The sequence below is a fragment of the Echeneis naucrates genome, chromosome 18 (assembly GCF_900963305.1).
Source record: "Echeneis naucrates chromosome 18, fEcheNa1.1, whole genome shotgun sequence".
In the NCBI taxonomy this organism is placed as follows: Eukaryota; Metazoa; Chordata; class Actinopteri; order Carangiformes; family Echeneidae; genus Echeneis; species Echeneis naucrates.
The window spans coordinates 8,307,292-8,321,225 of record NC_042528.1 but is presented as its reverse complement, the minus strand read 5'-3'; the positions used below and the strand labels follow the sequence as shown (position 1 = coordinate 8,321,225).

The 13,934-nt window shown below is 41.2% G+C and overlaps 2 protein-coding genes and 1 non-coding gene across 4 annotated transcripts; all 3 read left to right on the top strand.

The window, feature by feature from the left end:
• The first annotated feature begins 176 nt into the window (after positions 1-176).
• plaa (phospholipase A2-activating protein) lies at positions 177-5,446 on the top strand. Of its 2 annotated transcripts, XM_029526499.1 has the most exons (14): positions 177-386; positions 807-1,000; positions 1,122-1,222; positions 1,332-1,452; positions 1,737-1,904; positions 2,077-2,212; positions 2,446-2,615; positions 2,766-2,917; positions 2,994-3,213; positions 3,337-3,402; positions 3,478-3,549; positions 3,850-3,957; positions 4,539-4,709; positions 4,865-5,446. In XM_029526499.1, the coding sequence occupies exons 1-14, from the start codon at positions 238-240 to the stop codon at positions 5,431-5,433; spliced, it is 2,397 nt and encodes a 798-aa protein (XP_029382359.1). In that variant the 5' UTR covers positions 177-237; the 3' UTR covers positions 5,434-5,446. The 2 variants fall into 2 exon arrangements, with proteins under 2 accessions (XP_029382359.1, XP_029382360.1); XM_029526500.1 differs by lacking the exon at positions 3,337-3,402.
• A 491-nt stretch (positions 5,447-5,937) lies between these two features.
• On the top strand, positions 5,938-12,470 carry haus6 (HAUS augmin-like complex, subunit 6). Its single transcript, XM_029526487.1, has 16 exons — positions 5,938-6,408; positions 6,535-6,630; positions 6,720-6,798; positions 7,132-7,264; positions 7,420-7,564; positions 8,271-8,333; positions 8,417-8,474; positions 8,662-8,835; positions 9,190-9,386; positions 9,555-9,684; positions 9,870-9,972; positions 10,055-10,115; positions 10,430-10,562; positions 10,704-10,802; positions 10,929-11,064; positions 11,198-12,470. The coding sequence occupies exons 1-16, from the start codon at positions 6,266-6,268 to the stop codon at positions 11,917-11,919; spliced, it is 2,472 nt and encodes an 823-aa protein (XP_029382347.1). The 5' UTR covers positions 5,938-6,265; the 3' UTR covers positions 11,920-12,470.
• On the top strand, positions 10,195-10,325 carry LOC115059348 (small Cajal body-specific RNA 8). The gene has a single exon (XR_003842205.1).
• Positions 12,471-13,934: the final 1,464 nt, after the last annotated feature.

Genomic DNA, 13,934 nt, shown 5'->3' with positions numbered 1-13,934 from the left:
TTCCCTTTTCGGTTTTTAAATGTATAGCTGAATGCACATTTTCGACTTCAGTGTTTTAATTCAATATTATTTTTGCAATATTAGTTAGATTAAATGATGTTACATTAATTTAATGACGGGTTAATTATGTCAATGACGTATTTCGACTTCCGCTAGCGATAGCGGCCGGTGTTTGTTGACAGCAACGCCGCTTAGCATAACACTGCTGTGGTAGTTTCGTTGTGTTGTCGGGGCAAAATGGCATCATCTAATGGGTACAAACTCAGGTGCTCTATCCCGGGCCACGAAATGGACGTCAGAGGACTTACCGCTTTTGGTTTTCCAGAGGGAGCTTTCGTGTCTGTGTCTAGAGACCGAACCGGAAGAGTCTGGGTACCAAATTCAAGGTAGCTACTGTTAGCTTGCTCCTGACTCACGGGTTGTGGTGGTCGGCAACGATTTCTGTGAGTTTACTCGCCTTTTGCTGGGGAAAGATTTTCCGGTCAAGGAAGGTAGCAAAACAAATAACAGAGCCGACTCAAGTTTATTTTACTTTTTTTTAAGTTCCTGTTAGCATGTTAGCTGAGTTAGCTATTAAGCTCGTTGCTAGCATGTACTAAAATTAGCTTTGTCATTCATTCATTTGCAACTGTTTACGCAGCGCCATTGCTGATTTACTGCTGAAGTTCACCAACGTTCATGTATTTTGTTCTGGCAGTCAGTGTGGTGGATTTTCTTCCAACTATCAGTGATGTATTAGTGCTCGTCCCTGACTCCAAACAACTCCACTGAAAATGTCTTTACTTTTTGCCCCCTCCCCATGACAGCCCAGACAATGGCTTTACAGAGATGCACTGCATGTCCGGCCACTCAAACTTTGTATCCTGTGTATGCATCATTGCACCCAGTGAAACATATCCCCGAGGACTTATTGCCACAGGTGGGAACGATAACAACATTTGTGTTTTCTCACTGGACCAACCGCAGCCCCTGTTCACTCTCAAGGGCCACAAAAATACAGGTGAGTTGCGCTCTACTAGTCACACTCAGTAGATTTCAGACTTAACTTTCACATTTGCTCTGTTGTTGAATATCATGCCATGGATTGGCGTATCAAGTTTTCTAACTTTAACTATCCTCAGTCTGCGCCCTGTCATCTGGGAAGTTTGGGACACTTTTAAGCGGCTCCTGGGACACCACAGCAAAAGTCTGGCTCAATGAGAAGTGCATGATGACTTTGCAGGTATCTTTTAGATGGTTGGCATCCTTAGCCATTGAGCATAGTATGCATATGCATTTTTTCCATTTGGTTTGATCCTGATTTCATGATTGCAACTTTTGTTTTGCTACAGGGCCACTCTGCAGCAGTGTGGGCAGTGGTCATATTACCTGAACAAGGTCTGATGCTTTCTGGATCAGCAGATAAGACCATAAAGCTTTGGAAAGCTGGACGATGTGAGAAAACATTTACAGGTATGTTTGCATATTGATGACATGAGTAAGTATATTAATCTTTTGTCTTTCTTTTTTGACATGCATGCATTCAAGATATTTCAAACATTTCAATTGAGTGTAGCCAACAAACCCTGTGGAGTGTAAAACAGCAGTTATTATAAAAAATTTAAATGGTAAATCCAGACATTCTTTGGTGACAACTGTTAATAATGTCAATTTATCAGATTAAGTAAGGACAGTTTTCGGATTGTTCAAGGACTAAATGCTTCCAAGCTATGACTTTTTTTCCTCTTCCTTTTCAGGCCATGAAGACTGTGTGAGAGGACTCGCAGTAATTAGCAACACTGAGTTCTTCTCCTGTAGCAATGACACCAGCATCAGAAGATGGCTGGTGACGGGTGAATGTGTTCAGGTCTATTACAGTCATACCAACTACATCTACAGCTTAGCTGTCTTCCCCAATTGCCAAGGTGTGTTTATTTATGTAAATTGTTCAAGGCTGGTGACATTTTTTAATTAGAGGCTTGCAATATGAGTTTAACTACCTAAGGGTGCTTGGATATTTCCATAATCAGCATCGATCTGTTTTCCTGTCAGTCCTAGCTCCTCTAACCACAGACCAATGTTTTTTTTCTCCATCAGACTTTGTAAGCACAGGTGAGGACAGGACTTTGAGGATATGGAAGAAGGGAGAGTGCTTTCAGACTATCTGCCTGCCGGCTCAGTCTGTCTGGTGCTGCTGTATTCTACCTAATGGAGATATAGCCGTTGGAGCCAGGTAACAGAAATGCATTGGCTTGCTCAGTCTATAATCATTTCTCTGATCATGTACATTCTCCATTTGTCAAACATAAATATTTAAAAATCTTTTTGTACTACATTTCATTGTTTGCATTTCTGACAACACATTATTGTTATGTTGCTGTACACAGCATGATACAAATTTGCAGGTGACCATTGAAATAGCAAATAGTTTTGTGGGGAAACTAAAATCTTAAACCCTGCCCACAGTGATGGCATTATCCGTATTTTTACGGAAGCTGAAGACCGCATGGCTAGTGCAGAGGACTTACAAGCCTTTGAAGATGAGCTCTCTAAAGCCACTATTGACCCCAAGACAGGTGATCTTGGAGACATAAAATTTGAGGATCTTCCTGGAAGGGAACACCTTAATGAGCCTGGTAAGAAAACAGGTGTTTACAGACATAGATATATATGTGTATGTATAAAGTCTCTGGATCTAATATTACTAGTTCACACCACTTTCTGTTTTCTGATGAAGAGAATAAGAAAACCATTTCTTTCAAAGTTTGTTTGCTTACTTCCTTTAGGAAATCGTGACGGACAGACACGGCTTATTAAAGATGGGCAGAAAGTGGAGGCGTATCATTGGAGTGTTAATGATGGCCGCTGGGTGAAGATTGGAGATGTGGTGGGAGGCTCAAATCAACAGACCTCCAAGAGTGTCATGTATGAAGGAAAGGTACAGTCACAAGCCTAGTATTAAGGACAGGACCTGCCACGAGAGCAGTCATTGATGAATAATTATGTTCACCCAGGAATATGACTACGTATTTACCATCGATGTGAATGAGGGAGGACCATCCATGAAGCTGCCTTACAATGTGTCAGATGACCCCTGGCTAACAGCGCACAACTTCTTGCAGAAGAATGATCTCAACCCCATGTTCCTCGACCAGGTTGCCAATTTTATCATAAACAACACCAAAGGTCATGTAGTGGGGCCAGCCCAGCCTGCTGGTGGTGATCCATTCACTGGTGAGGCAAGAGATATTTACCACAGCTTGATTTTCTACTTGCGAATTCTAGACTGCATCTTCAACGGTTTCAGTGTTATTTGACTAAGTTATCCATAAAATGTTTTTTCTCCTCATCTGACAGGAGGAGCTCGGTATATCCCTGGATCTTCTGATGACAGGCCAGGCTTTGGAGCTGATCCCTTCACAGGTTCAATATCTTTACAAAACGGGTTTCACTCTGAATATCACTACACAGATAAACAACTATATTTTTATTCCACAGGTTCTGGTCGCTACATCCCAGGGACTGGTCCGAACCCAAGTGCCCCTGTGGGTGTGGCAGATCCCTTTACAGGTGAGTTACTAATCGAAGGCACCAATGAATTTTGAACACTTCAACCTGAGCAATAGACAAAATAAATAAATACTGTTGAGAAAGTGAAATCATGAGATTTATGTCTTAAATCACGAGATTTGCCTCACCTTAACTGCTCAAGCAACACATGAACAGTGGGCCCAGTAGAAAAACAGGCTCATGTCAGTTGTTGGTCTTCTGTCTGGAAAAGGCATGAGTCAGTAGCAATTTCTTTTCAGGTGGTTAATCCTAAATTTTGCGCTCATTGGATATATTTGCTCATATTTCTTTATCTGGCAGGTGGAGGTGCCTATTCCTCAGCAGCCATCAGACAGACAGCAACCAACATCTACTTCCCCAAGACTGATGGTGTAACTTTCGAGCAAGCCAATACTACACAAATCATTGGTAAGCATTATACAGGCTTGATGATGTTCTGCCACAGTCCACATAACACTGCTGATTCAGTTGCAGTGTCAAGTGTCACAAGATCCATATGTTCCGTCCAATTTTTTGCAAATTTTTGTTTTGCCAGACAAGGCAAGGTTTTGATTCCAACTCATAGCACATTCAAGAAGCTAGAACACACACACAACATGTCTATGTAGAGTCTTCTCAGTCAAACTTAAACTCTGAACTAGATACATACATTTTAAGATCTATACATCCAGATGATGTCAATGAGAAAACGTATTGAATGACTTTATTCCCTTTTAGCAATTCTGGAGAATTTAACACTTTTCATAAAATCTGCTTTAAAGGCAAACCTTTTTCTCACTTTTTACTATCAGTGATGGGTTCCTACGTGGATGGAATATTTTTGCTAAAGTCAGAACAGTTAAAACTATGAAATTTTGAAATATCTTGGTCTTATTTGTTTTCCCCTGCTTTTCTCATTGGTTTGAAATGGGTAGTGCTAGTTGAGAAACAATGACAACAATTTTAGGTTCCTTTGTGTCTATTTAAGTAATTTGTTCTTTCTTCACCAGCCAAGCTCAAGGAGCTTAATGGGGGTGCCCCTCAAGAGCACAAGCTCTCTGAGGAAATTCTAGAAAACCTTGAAAAGCTCCTGGCATCTGTTTGTGGGCCAGTCTCCTCGGAACTTTCTCCAAACATCCAACAGATCAACCTACTGTGGAAGGCCTCCCACTGGCCTGAAGGTACAGCAACAAGCTTTCTAACCTGAGTGATTGTCTCATTCTTTCCATAGTTTTCATTGCTCATCGATTTGATGTATCCGACAAAGTCATTAAGTGTTTGCCAGTATATTACTCTTCACTAATCATGCTACCCTTTCCTTCCCTCTGGATTGTAGACATAGTGTTTCCTGTCCTGGACATTATGAGGCTGGCAGTCCGCCACCCACAGGTTAATGAGAGTCTATGTGGAGAGGCAGAGGGAGTCCAGCTGTGCAACCACCTGTTGAGCCTGATGAGGCCTGAGGGGCGTCCTGCCAATCAGATGTTGGCACTGCGAACTCTGTGTAACTGCTTTAGTGGCAGGCATGGCCGAACCCTCCTCATGGCCCAACGTGAAGTAGTGCTTTCACGTGCTGCTGACCTTGCCACCGTCTGCAATAAGAACATCCACATCGCCCTGGCCACTCTGGTGCTTAATTACGCTGGCTGTCTTCACAGCCAACCCGATCTTGAGGCCAAGGCTCAGTGTCTCTCTGTGGCCAGTAGAGCTCTGGAGACGGTACAAGACAAGGAGGCAGTGTTTAGGCTGCTGGTGGCCTTGGGAACCACTGTGGCCTCAGACCAAACAGCCAAGGACTTGGCTCGCTCTTTGGGTGTCAACTCTCAGATTTCCAAATACTCATCAGTGTCTGATCCATCAAAGGTGGGAGACTGCTGCCAGCTGGTTTTAAAAGAATTACAATGATGCATATTATTAGGAAAAAAAAACCCTCTTTCTTACTATTACTCAGTTCTGGTTGATCAGTTGTGGTGAAGACCTAAATAATTGTATGTTCTGCAATAATAAAAAGGATACTTCAAATATGCTCCATCTACGTTTGTATTGCATGTTTGTTATGCCAATCCTTTCCAAAGCCCCAGACAAATTTTTGGTTTAGTTTAATGTAAGATGAATATTTTTACAGTTGCGTAAAAATGTGTACATAATTTAAAGATACATCTTAAAGTTGGCAAATTTTCTTATTATATTGCCAACCAGTTATGTAAAGTTGGTGGTCAAGGATTCCCCACATGGAAAATGGTACTTTCTATTTATATCTAGCATACATGGGATATTACATATAACACCAAGTGAAAGTAGGTAAAGTTAAACGTGACAAAAAAAACGACCAATGTCAGCTTTAACGGAGTCACTGACGGACCGGAAGTACTTGTTTACAACATCCGGGTGACGATTGGAAAAATTGGCGGTTTGCATTCAGGTTGCTGTGAGTGCCTGCTTCCGATAGAGGAATTCATAATATTTATTGATTACAAATGTACTCTTAAACGTGGCTATATCTGAGGCAGACTTTGCGAGATCGGCACCTGCTCAATGGGAGTCCTAAATCTTTTCACGGGTTTTTAATTTTTTGCTGACAAACTCAAAACGAGTTCGAGAGCTAAGTCTGCTAACGCTAACAGCAAACTTTGTGGCTAGCGGTGAAGCTAGCTGGCGAGAAGTTTAATATTCGCCGAATTTGATTTTCGATCTCTCGCCACCGGATATTCAAACAGCTTCTACCCATCTTGGAGTTATGGCCAACCCGGTGTCGTTACAGAAAAAGAATGGGAAATACCTGTGGTTTGCTCTTCTCGGACTGGGTTTTCAACCTGAAGCGGCATTGTCGTCCAACGCTTTCAAAACCAACATTAACGTTAAATACACCAATCTGGGGCCGTGAGTCTGATTTCATTGTTCAATATATGTAACTGGTATTAGGCAACTTGTGTCATGTACTGTTATTTTCACAGTAAATTGGAAAGTTATTCACAATGTGTCCCCGTGTTATTTTGTTGCCACCAGGAATATGTTTGATAAACCAAACAAAGATGCTTTCTACATAGTCACCAATTTCCTGTTGGAAAAACTCAACCCAACCCGATATCATGAAGCGTACAGGTAAATTTAGATAAAATCATTTATTACTTTTTCTTAAAAAAGTAGATGAGAATTTCTGTCACTAAAAGGGATTCTTTGATTTGGGTTAGGCATTGCTGGCCTGTTTTAAACCACAAGGCAGATGCTGAGTACCGTAAAGTTACCTGTGCTTGGCTACGAGAAATAATGGTAAGTAAGCTGTATTTGGATGTTGTTTCTATCATCTTCATCTATTCTAACATTTAATGGACTCAAGCTCAGCTCCTCAGTTCCCCTTTCTCCTCACCTCAAGTACCAAGTTCCCTAGAAGTGAAAAGTAAGCATGGCAAGAAAGTGGCACAAATCGCCAGATAAAGAATAAGACATGCATACCATCTAAATGACAATGCCCCTAGATGGGATTCAATAGTTGCACATCACCAATGAAGAGTCAAAACATCTAAAGCTATTGAGGTTCATAAATGCATGTTTTGTTGTTTAGTATACTGTTTTATTTGCAGTCATGTGTTTAACTATGTGCAGGATGAAACGGCAAATGCAGGATCCAAAGTGGTAGCATCTTTGTTTCTCTCCCCTGGGGGCCCAAAGTTTATCACTTTGATGCTTCATTTGGCCAACCATGTCATGCTGCAGGAAATGAAGACATTCACCACAGGTCAGTTGAGATAAAAATTCCTTTTTCCTCACAACTAGTAGAAATCGTTCCCATTCAGAATTCACCCCTGGGCTGTAGAATGAAACAGCAATGACCAAGCTCTTTTACTGCACGTAACCATATTTGTTGTGAATCGCAAATGTGGTCATTGTCAGATGACAGTTGGGTTCCTGAAGCTGCAGCAATGCCCTCCTCCTCCCTTGACATGGCTGTGAAGCGACTCAACTTGATCAGTAAACGGTTCTTGAAAACTGCAGTGGAACAAGATTGTTTTCTCCAGGAGTACCAGAAACAAGCCCAGTAAGTCCTTGGTTGTCTAACTGGACTGACCTGTCAGTGAATACACGTTTTAGTCATCAACCCCCCATCACTTTGTAGGAGCTCTTTTACCTGTTAAAAATAATGTTCTACAAATGCAGATAAGTTTTCCTCTCCACAGGTATTTCAATTTAACCTAAAAAATATTTAAAATCAGACGTTTCCAACTCCGATCCTGGAGAGCTATGGTCCTACATGTTTTAGATGTTTCCTGCCCCAACACACCAGATTCAAATGATCAGCTTGTCATCAAGCTCTGCTGAGGTCTGATAAGGAGCCACTCATTTGAATCAGGTGTGTTGGAGCAGGAACCATCTAAAACATGCAGGACCAGCGTTGGAAACCTTTGCTTTAAATCAACTACTTTTGACATTGTATATGATTGGATGTTTGTGTCAAGCCCCACCTGGGTGCGTGTGCACTAATTGGTAAACCCAATGACCACAAGGCTAAATTGGTAGCTGCTCAAAAATGTTTCCAATCAGTGTAATTAAAACTGGGTGCACAAACAGTCAAATAATGGTGCAGGAGCATTTTCAGGATGTATCTGATGTGGAAGAGATTGTTTTTGTGTGGGGAATGTTTGCCTTGGCTCAGCATAAGGATGTCAGATTCTGCTGCTGTGGATAGCTTCTTAAAGATGCCCCCCCACCTTCTATTTATTTCTTTGGTTTGTCTTTTCTTGAAGGCTGCTGGTGAAGTCTGTGAAGGATATCAGAGAAGAGGGTACCAAGTACGATGAGCTGCTGAAGTATGTATGGTTTTTCTGGCCCCTTACTTTATGCCTTTTGGTTCTGTGGCACAGTGAACAAACTATGGACTATCTACTTTTAGGCGTTACAGCAGTGATTCTGCACAGGAGGGAACTCCTCCAGCAGAGAAGCTCAGGAAGGTATTTAAGCAATATGGAAAAAAAAAAACTTACTATATTAAAAAGAAAAACATAAATTATAAAAAAAAAAGGTGTGCTGTTTCAAATTAGCTGATCTTGCCATTTGTTGTACTCTTCTTTTTTTTTTTTTTTTTTTTTTTTTTTTTTTTTTTAATGAATAAATTACAAAGTACTTTATTTTCTGAAGGTGCGCTCCTTGTGGAAAGCCATTGATGAAATGCTGTCAGCTATCAGAGAGGAGCAGAATTCAGTGGAAAGTGTTTTGAAAGGAGATGTAGACCAATATATCCTGGATGGGACAGATCAAGTCCTTAAAATTCCCAAGAGACTCATAGAGAGAATTGAGCAGCTGCCACATCAGGTGAGAGTAAAGCTAATGGTTCTGTTGATTCTCTCTACACATGGCTGTTAATTGATATACAGCACATTAGCTTCTTGATTTGACTTCAGTCTAAAGTGAATAATTGGGCATAACTAAATGTTAGGCTTTCATGTGTCTCTCACCTTTTTGTGCCACATTACATGAATAAAGGAAAGAGGAAGAAGGAAAATGCTTTATAATTTCAAGCTTCTAATGGAAGGACGTTTGATAACTACACAATATGATCCTGACTGCTCCAGTCATAAATGTATATGAAAGTAGTGTGGCGACATTGATGCATTCCAGTAATTGCATGAATCTCATCGTAGGGTGTTTGTCTTTTGTGCCTTCCAGTTGAGCTCAGGGAATGTGTATGAGGCTGGCCAGCTAAATCTCCTGTGTGTGCTGGAGCTGGCAAACCACGCACTGCAAATCCTTAAAGAGGAGCGTAGATGTGTGTCAGATGCCCCCAAGGCTCAGCTCAGTTCTGAGCACCTACAAGTGAAATGTCAGCAGATGGCACAAATGCTGCAGAGCCTGCAGCTCCTCAGGTATACATTAATCACACTAATTTGATCAAGAAGATGCATCCTTTTTTGTTAGAGGTTTGGTGTGGGAATTTTAATGGTAAATGAAACATGTTACCATGGGAAGAATAATCTCAATAGTTCCCAATTATTTTTTTTTTATTATTTTATTTATTTATTTTCTCCCCTCAGGCAGAAAATTTCCAAGGAAGAAATTCCTGAGGTGCGAAGTACCATCAGAGGGTTGGAGGCAGCCTGGGACAAGAAGTGGATGGATACTCTAAAAGTCACACCCCTAGTGTCTTTTCTGAATGAAGATCCAGTGAGTACTCCTTGGAACTAGTTGCTTTTGGCCTCAAGAACATTGAGGGATATGTCAGACATTAGTCTGACATATCAGATTGTCTCCGGCTTCACAGCAACGCTCCGTGCTGGAGATCATAAGCCTTGTTGCATTCTTTCCCTCAACAGCATAGTTGTAAAACTTGACTTATTAAATCCTTTTAGGCTCTGGGCTTCCTCTCACCAATGGCGCCACTATCATTTGAACCAGCAGTTGAAGCTGGTTACAGAACGAGCATCTTCTCCCAGTACCCTGCAAAACTTCCTGGTAAGCAGAATTATATGCAGTCAGTTCATCAAATTAGCTTGCAATATGTCTGTAAAATGCTCATGTTCTCCCCTTCCCCCAGAAGAGAAGCCAGCAGAAAGTAGACCAGATGAAGGTGTTTTAAATTATTCCAACCTCAAGAGGTAAAATAATCTCTCCTGGGAGCTGAAAAGGGAAATGTATTCTTGACATTACTCAATCTATTACTTTGAAGTGCTTGTTTGGGAGGCAGATACCTGGACAGTCCTGAGCCATGCTCTGTCCGTCACAAGTCCTCCCTATAGCATCTATGCTCTCTGATGACCGCGGCGAATTGAGAGAAATCGCCACGGACAGATACGGAGCAGACAGTATTTATACCCACAAGTTCTTACACAAAGGTTGTATAGATGCTGGAATAAAGAGCTTACCCAGATTTTAAAATGCAAGTAATGACCTCAGAATCTTTGTTTGACAGCTGTTGCCCTGCAGCACCTGAAAGTCCAGTTGTGATTGCTGAAGCAACATCACGAGTGAATACCTCTCTTGACTGGCTTTTTGACAGACCTCCATCCCCTCCTCTGGAGCCTGCACCTGGGCCACCAGCTCAGGTTATTTCAGCTAACTTCTGTGTTTAGATGTACTCATGTTTACTGGATTCAATCCAGTTTTCTTTTTTCTTTTTTTTTTTTTTTTGGGTCCACCAGGTCTGCATACTAAACTAACTTTTTTCTTTTTTTTTATAATGTAAGGTCAGTTTGAAAAAGATGGTCAGTGTTCATCCAAGGGTGGCTACCATGAGGACAAAAGCGCAGATAATGGACATGGAGTGTGATAACCTTGCTGATCAGGTATACTAATAACTTGTAGAATCAAAGTTTGTGGTACACAATTGAACATTTTAAAAAGTGCTGTGTGAAGAAATGACTGACACTCAGGTATGAGGATTTTAGAGACTCAGTCGTGTGTGTGTGTAGTTTGCAGATGCTGTAACTACAACCAGCCCCACAGAAGGTCGGGTCAAAGGCCTTGACCTTGAGGACCTACTGGGCATTTTTCAAGGAGATCCCTTCTCTACTCGGAAGCAGCTGCCACGTACGCCTGAAAACCTCAGTAAGTCATGAGCTGTTTTGTATTTTAGTTTTTATCTGTGCGTGTGGTCATTTCTAAATTGCTATTCAAAGTGGTTGGACTGTTTATACCCCAACATTTGTTCTACTTAGTAAATTGCTTCTGTTTCCTCAAGTTTTGGATGTCAAGAGCTCATGGCGCAAGGCACTGGAGGAAGACAAAGCAGAGAAAATACGACGGTCAGCTGAGTTGAATGACAGCATAAAGAGACATGCATCCCCCGAGAGGCCTCACAATGTGTTGCTGAACTCTGTTCCTTCCCAAAGCAACTTCTCTGGTGTCACTCCGGTCACAGACCACAGCAGCCTTTCTGTCTGCCAGCAGGGAGTCTTACTCAGGTCCACTCTGCTTTGGGACACCTTCAGTGCTGAGGCTCCTGACAGCCCGAGTGGCACAGGCAGCAGTGCAGTCCAGTTCAGTCTTGAACATGAAACACTTCCTGAAATGCCGAGCTGTGACAGTCTGCTGAGCCTTGATGATGAAGCAGTGGATATGAAAAGTGAGGAGGATGAGGAGCTTCTCATCCCCTCCTTGAAGAGTGGAATTGTGCATTCCCTGCCAAATATGGCTTGCCGTAAGGGTCTGACCCAGCAGGCAGGTGACGATGGTTCTTTCATTGAGAGTGGGAAGAGGACACCAGAATGCCTCATGTCAGGTCACATGGGGTCTGGTTTAGACAGAGACTGGCTCAAGGAGCCTGTAAAGTCAGTGGAGGCCTCGGACAAGGTGTTCTCACTAGATTTGGATTCACTGGAGACAGCATCACCCTCCAAGAAAAAGGAGTACAGTCTCCCAACACTGATCACGTTCTCCCCAATAGATGACATGAAATGTTAACATGTCAAAACCACTTTTCAGTCGTTGTCTTAAGCTGTCTGCCTTCGTTTTAAAGAGTGTATTGTTAGATATTTGTTCAAATAACTGTACATAGCTGTGCAATAACTGTCACCAAATAATTTAGCTTTCTGTGAGATTTCATTTTAACTTATAGTGACATAAACTGCTTTAATAAAATATGGCTTTTCTTTGTTTTACTAACTTGAGTGGCAGGCAACATGAATCTGGCAAGATTCAAGTTATTTTTTTTTTATTTTTGCCCCCCCCCCTCCCCAAATTCATCATGTCCATTTATGTGATGGAAAGTAGTGAGTGGAAAACTTCCTTTTGCACTCGTGTAGCCTTTGTAATGTGTATGATGTTGAAATATTGTACAACTGTGACTAAACTGTCAGGGTGAAAGTAGCAGAAATTTCTGAATGTTGGGAGGCAAAAATATTGTCAAATATACAGTTCATCTGTTTTATCAAGACCATGAAAAGGTTCCCTCTAATTTAAAATAAAATGGCCGAGTTTCAAGTTCATCTAAACATTCCCTGTCTGTATTTGTGCCTAAATTCTCGTGGATGTGCTGGAGAACGAGGAACAAATAGCAACTATCATTAGGTAGGATTTTAATTTTTGTTTGGCTTTCGCTTTACTTCCTAACTGCGCGCGCACACACACTGTGAGGCCATGTGTTCCCAGGGCGAAGGACATGAGTGCACTCACTCATTCATTCAGAAGACCTGGATCCTCCTCCATGCATATGCTGTCATGAAAATGCATAACTCAATTTCAAGATTGTCATTGTATAAGGTAATGCCATGGAAACATACAGGCAAAATTATTTTTTTAACCTTAAATTATATCAAGGATTTACATTTCATTAAACAATTGTTTCCCTGTTGCACACATGGATGATTATGTAATTTATTTTTTATTAACTTGGGGCTCTAACAGTCATTAATATTGCCAGGAAAAACATTCAGAACTGGGTAGTTGGAACACCAAGGCAGGCTCAGACACAAACGGGACTGGATCAGGGGTCCAGGAAGGAAGGAAAGATGTTGGCTGAGCTGTTAGGTCGTGTCAGTTGCATGGCAGAGCCTTGCTTAACATCCTTTCCCATTCGCTACAAAAATCGAGTCCTCATGGTTTCACCTTGTCCATGGACATTTAAAGAGTGAATGTGGAAAATGTGGGATGAGTATAGGTGCGCTCCATCTTTGCAGAGGCTATTATGTACCTACTGCAGTTTTTCTGAAGAGGAACCACTTCATGAAGCATTAATGAGCAAATTGTGTGACACTCTCAGATGCTAAAACTTAGAGGAGGCACGTAAAGGATCCTAACACCTGTTGTCTTTTTATTTTGATGTAATTTCTACCACCGTAAGGTGGGGGGCGTCAGACACTGGGCAAAGTGAAGCAAATTAGTCAAGACAAGGTTGAAACCTCAAAAGGGAAGTCAAGCCATGTCATCTTCATAATGATAATAAAACTAACAAGAAATTATCAAAGCAGCCATCTCATTCACTGTAACCTTAGATACTTCTTATTATATTATTAGCTATTACTGTGAGGTATCACTAATTTATTACCAGAAGATACACACTGTATATGATTGAGGCATTGTGAAAGTAGTTCACAAAACGTATGAAATTATTACGTTTAATAAGAAAATTATTAAAAACTTGTATGTATGGCTGTATTGATAATACAGCCATATATACAAATGCATGGGACACATTACATACATATATTAAATATAATGTAACCCACAGATAATATTTCTTAAAATATTATATTTCAGTTATAATATTATGGTAATTAGGTATGATACTGCAGCTACTACCACCGTCAACAGAAATTATGATAGTACCAACAACAATGATAAACGTGCTAATAAACAGAGTGAATACATAAGTGGCTTTATGAAAACTTCAATATAAATCTAGTTACCGTATTACTTTGAAAGAGCCGGGCGGAAGTGGCCCTCGTGGCCGGTGGCCTGCTTGACGGCGCTCCGCGGGG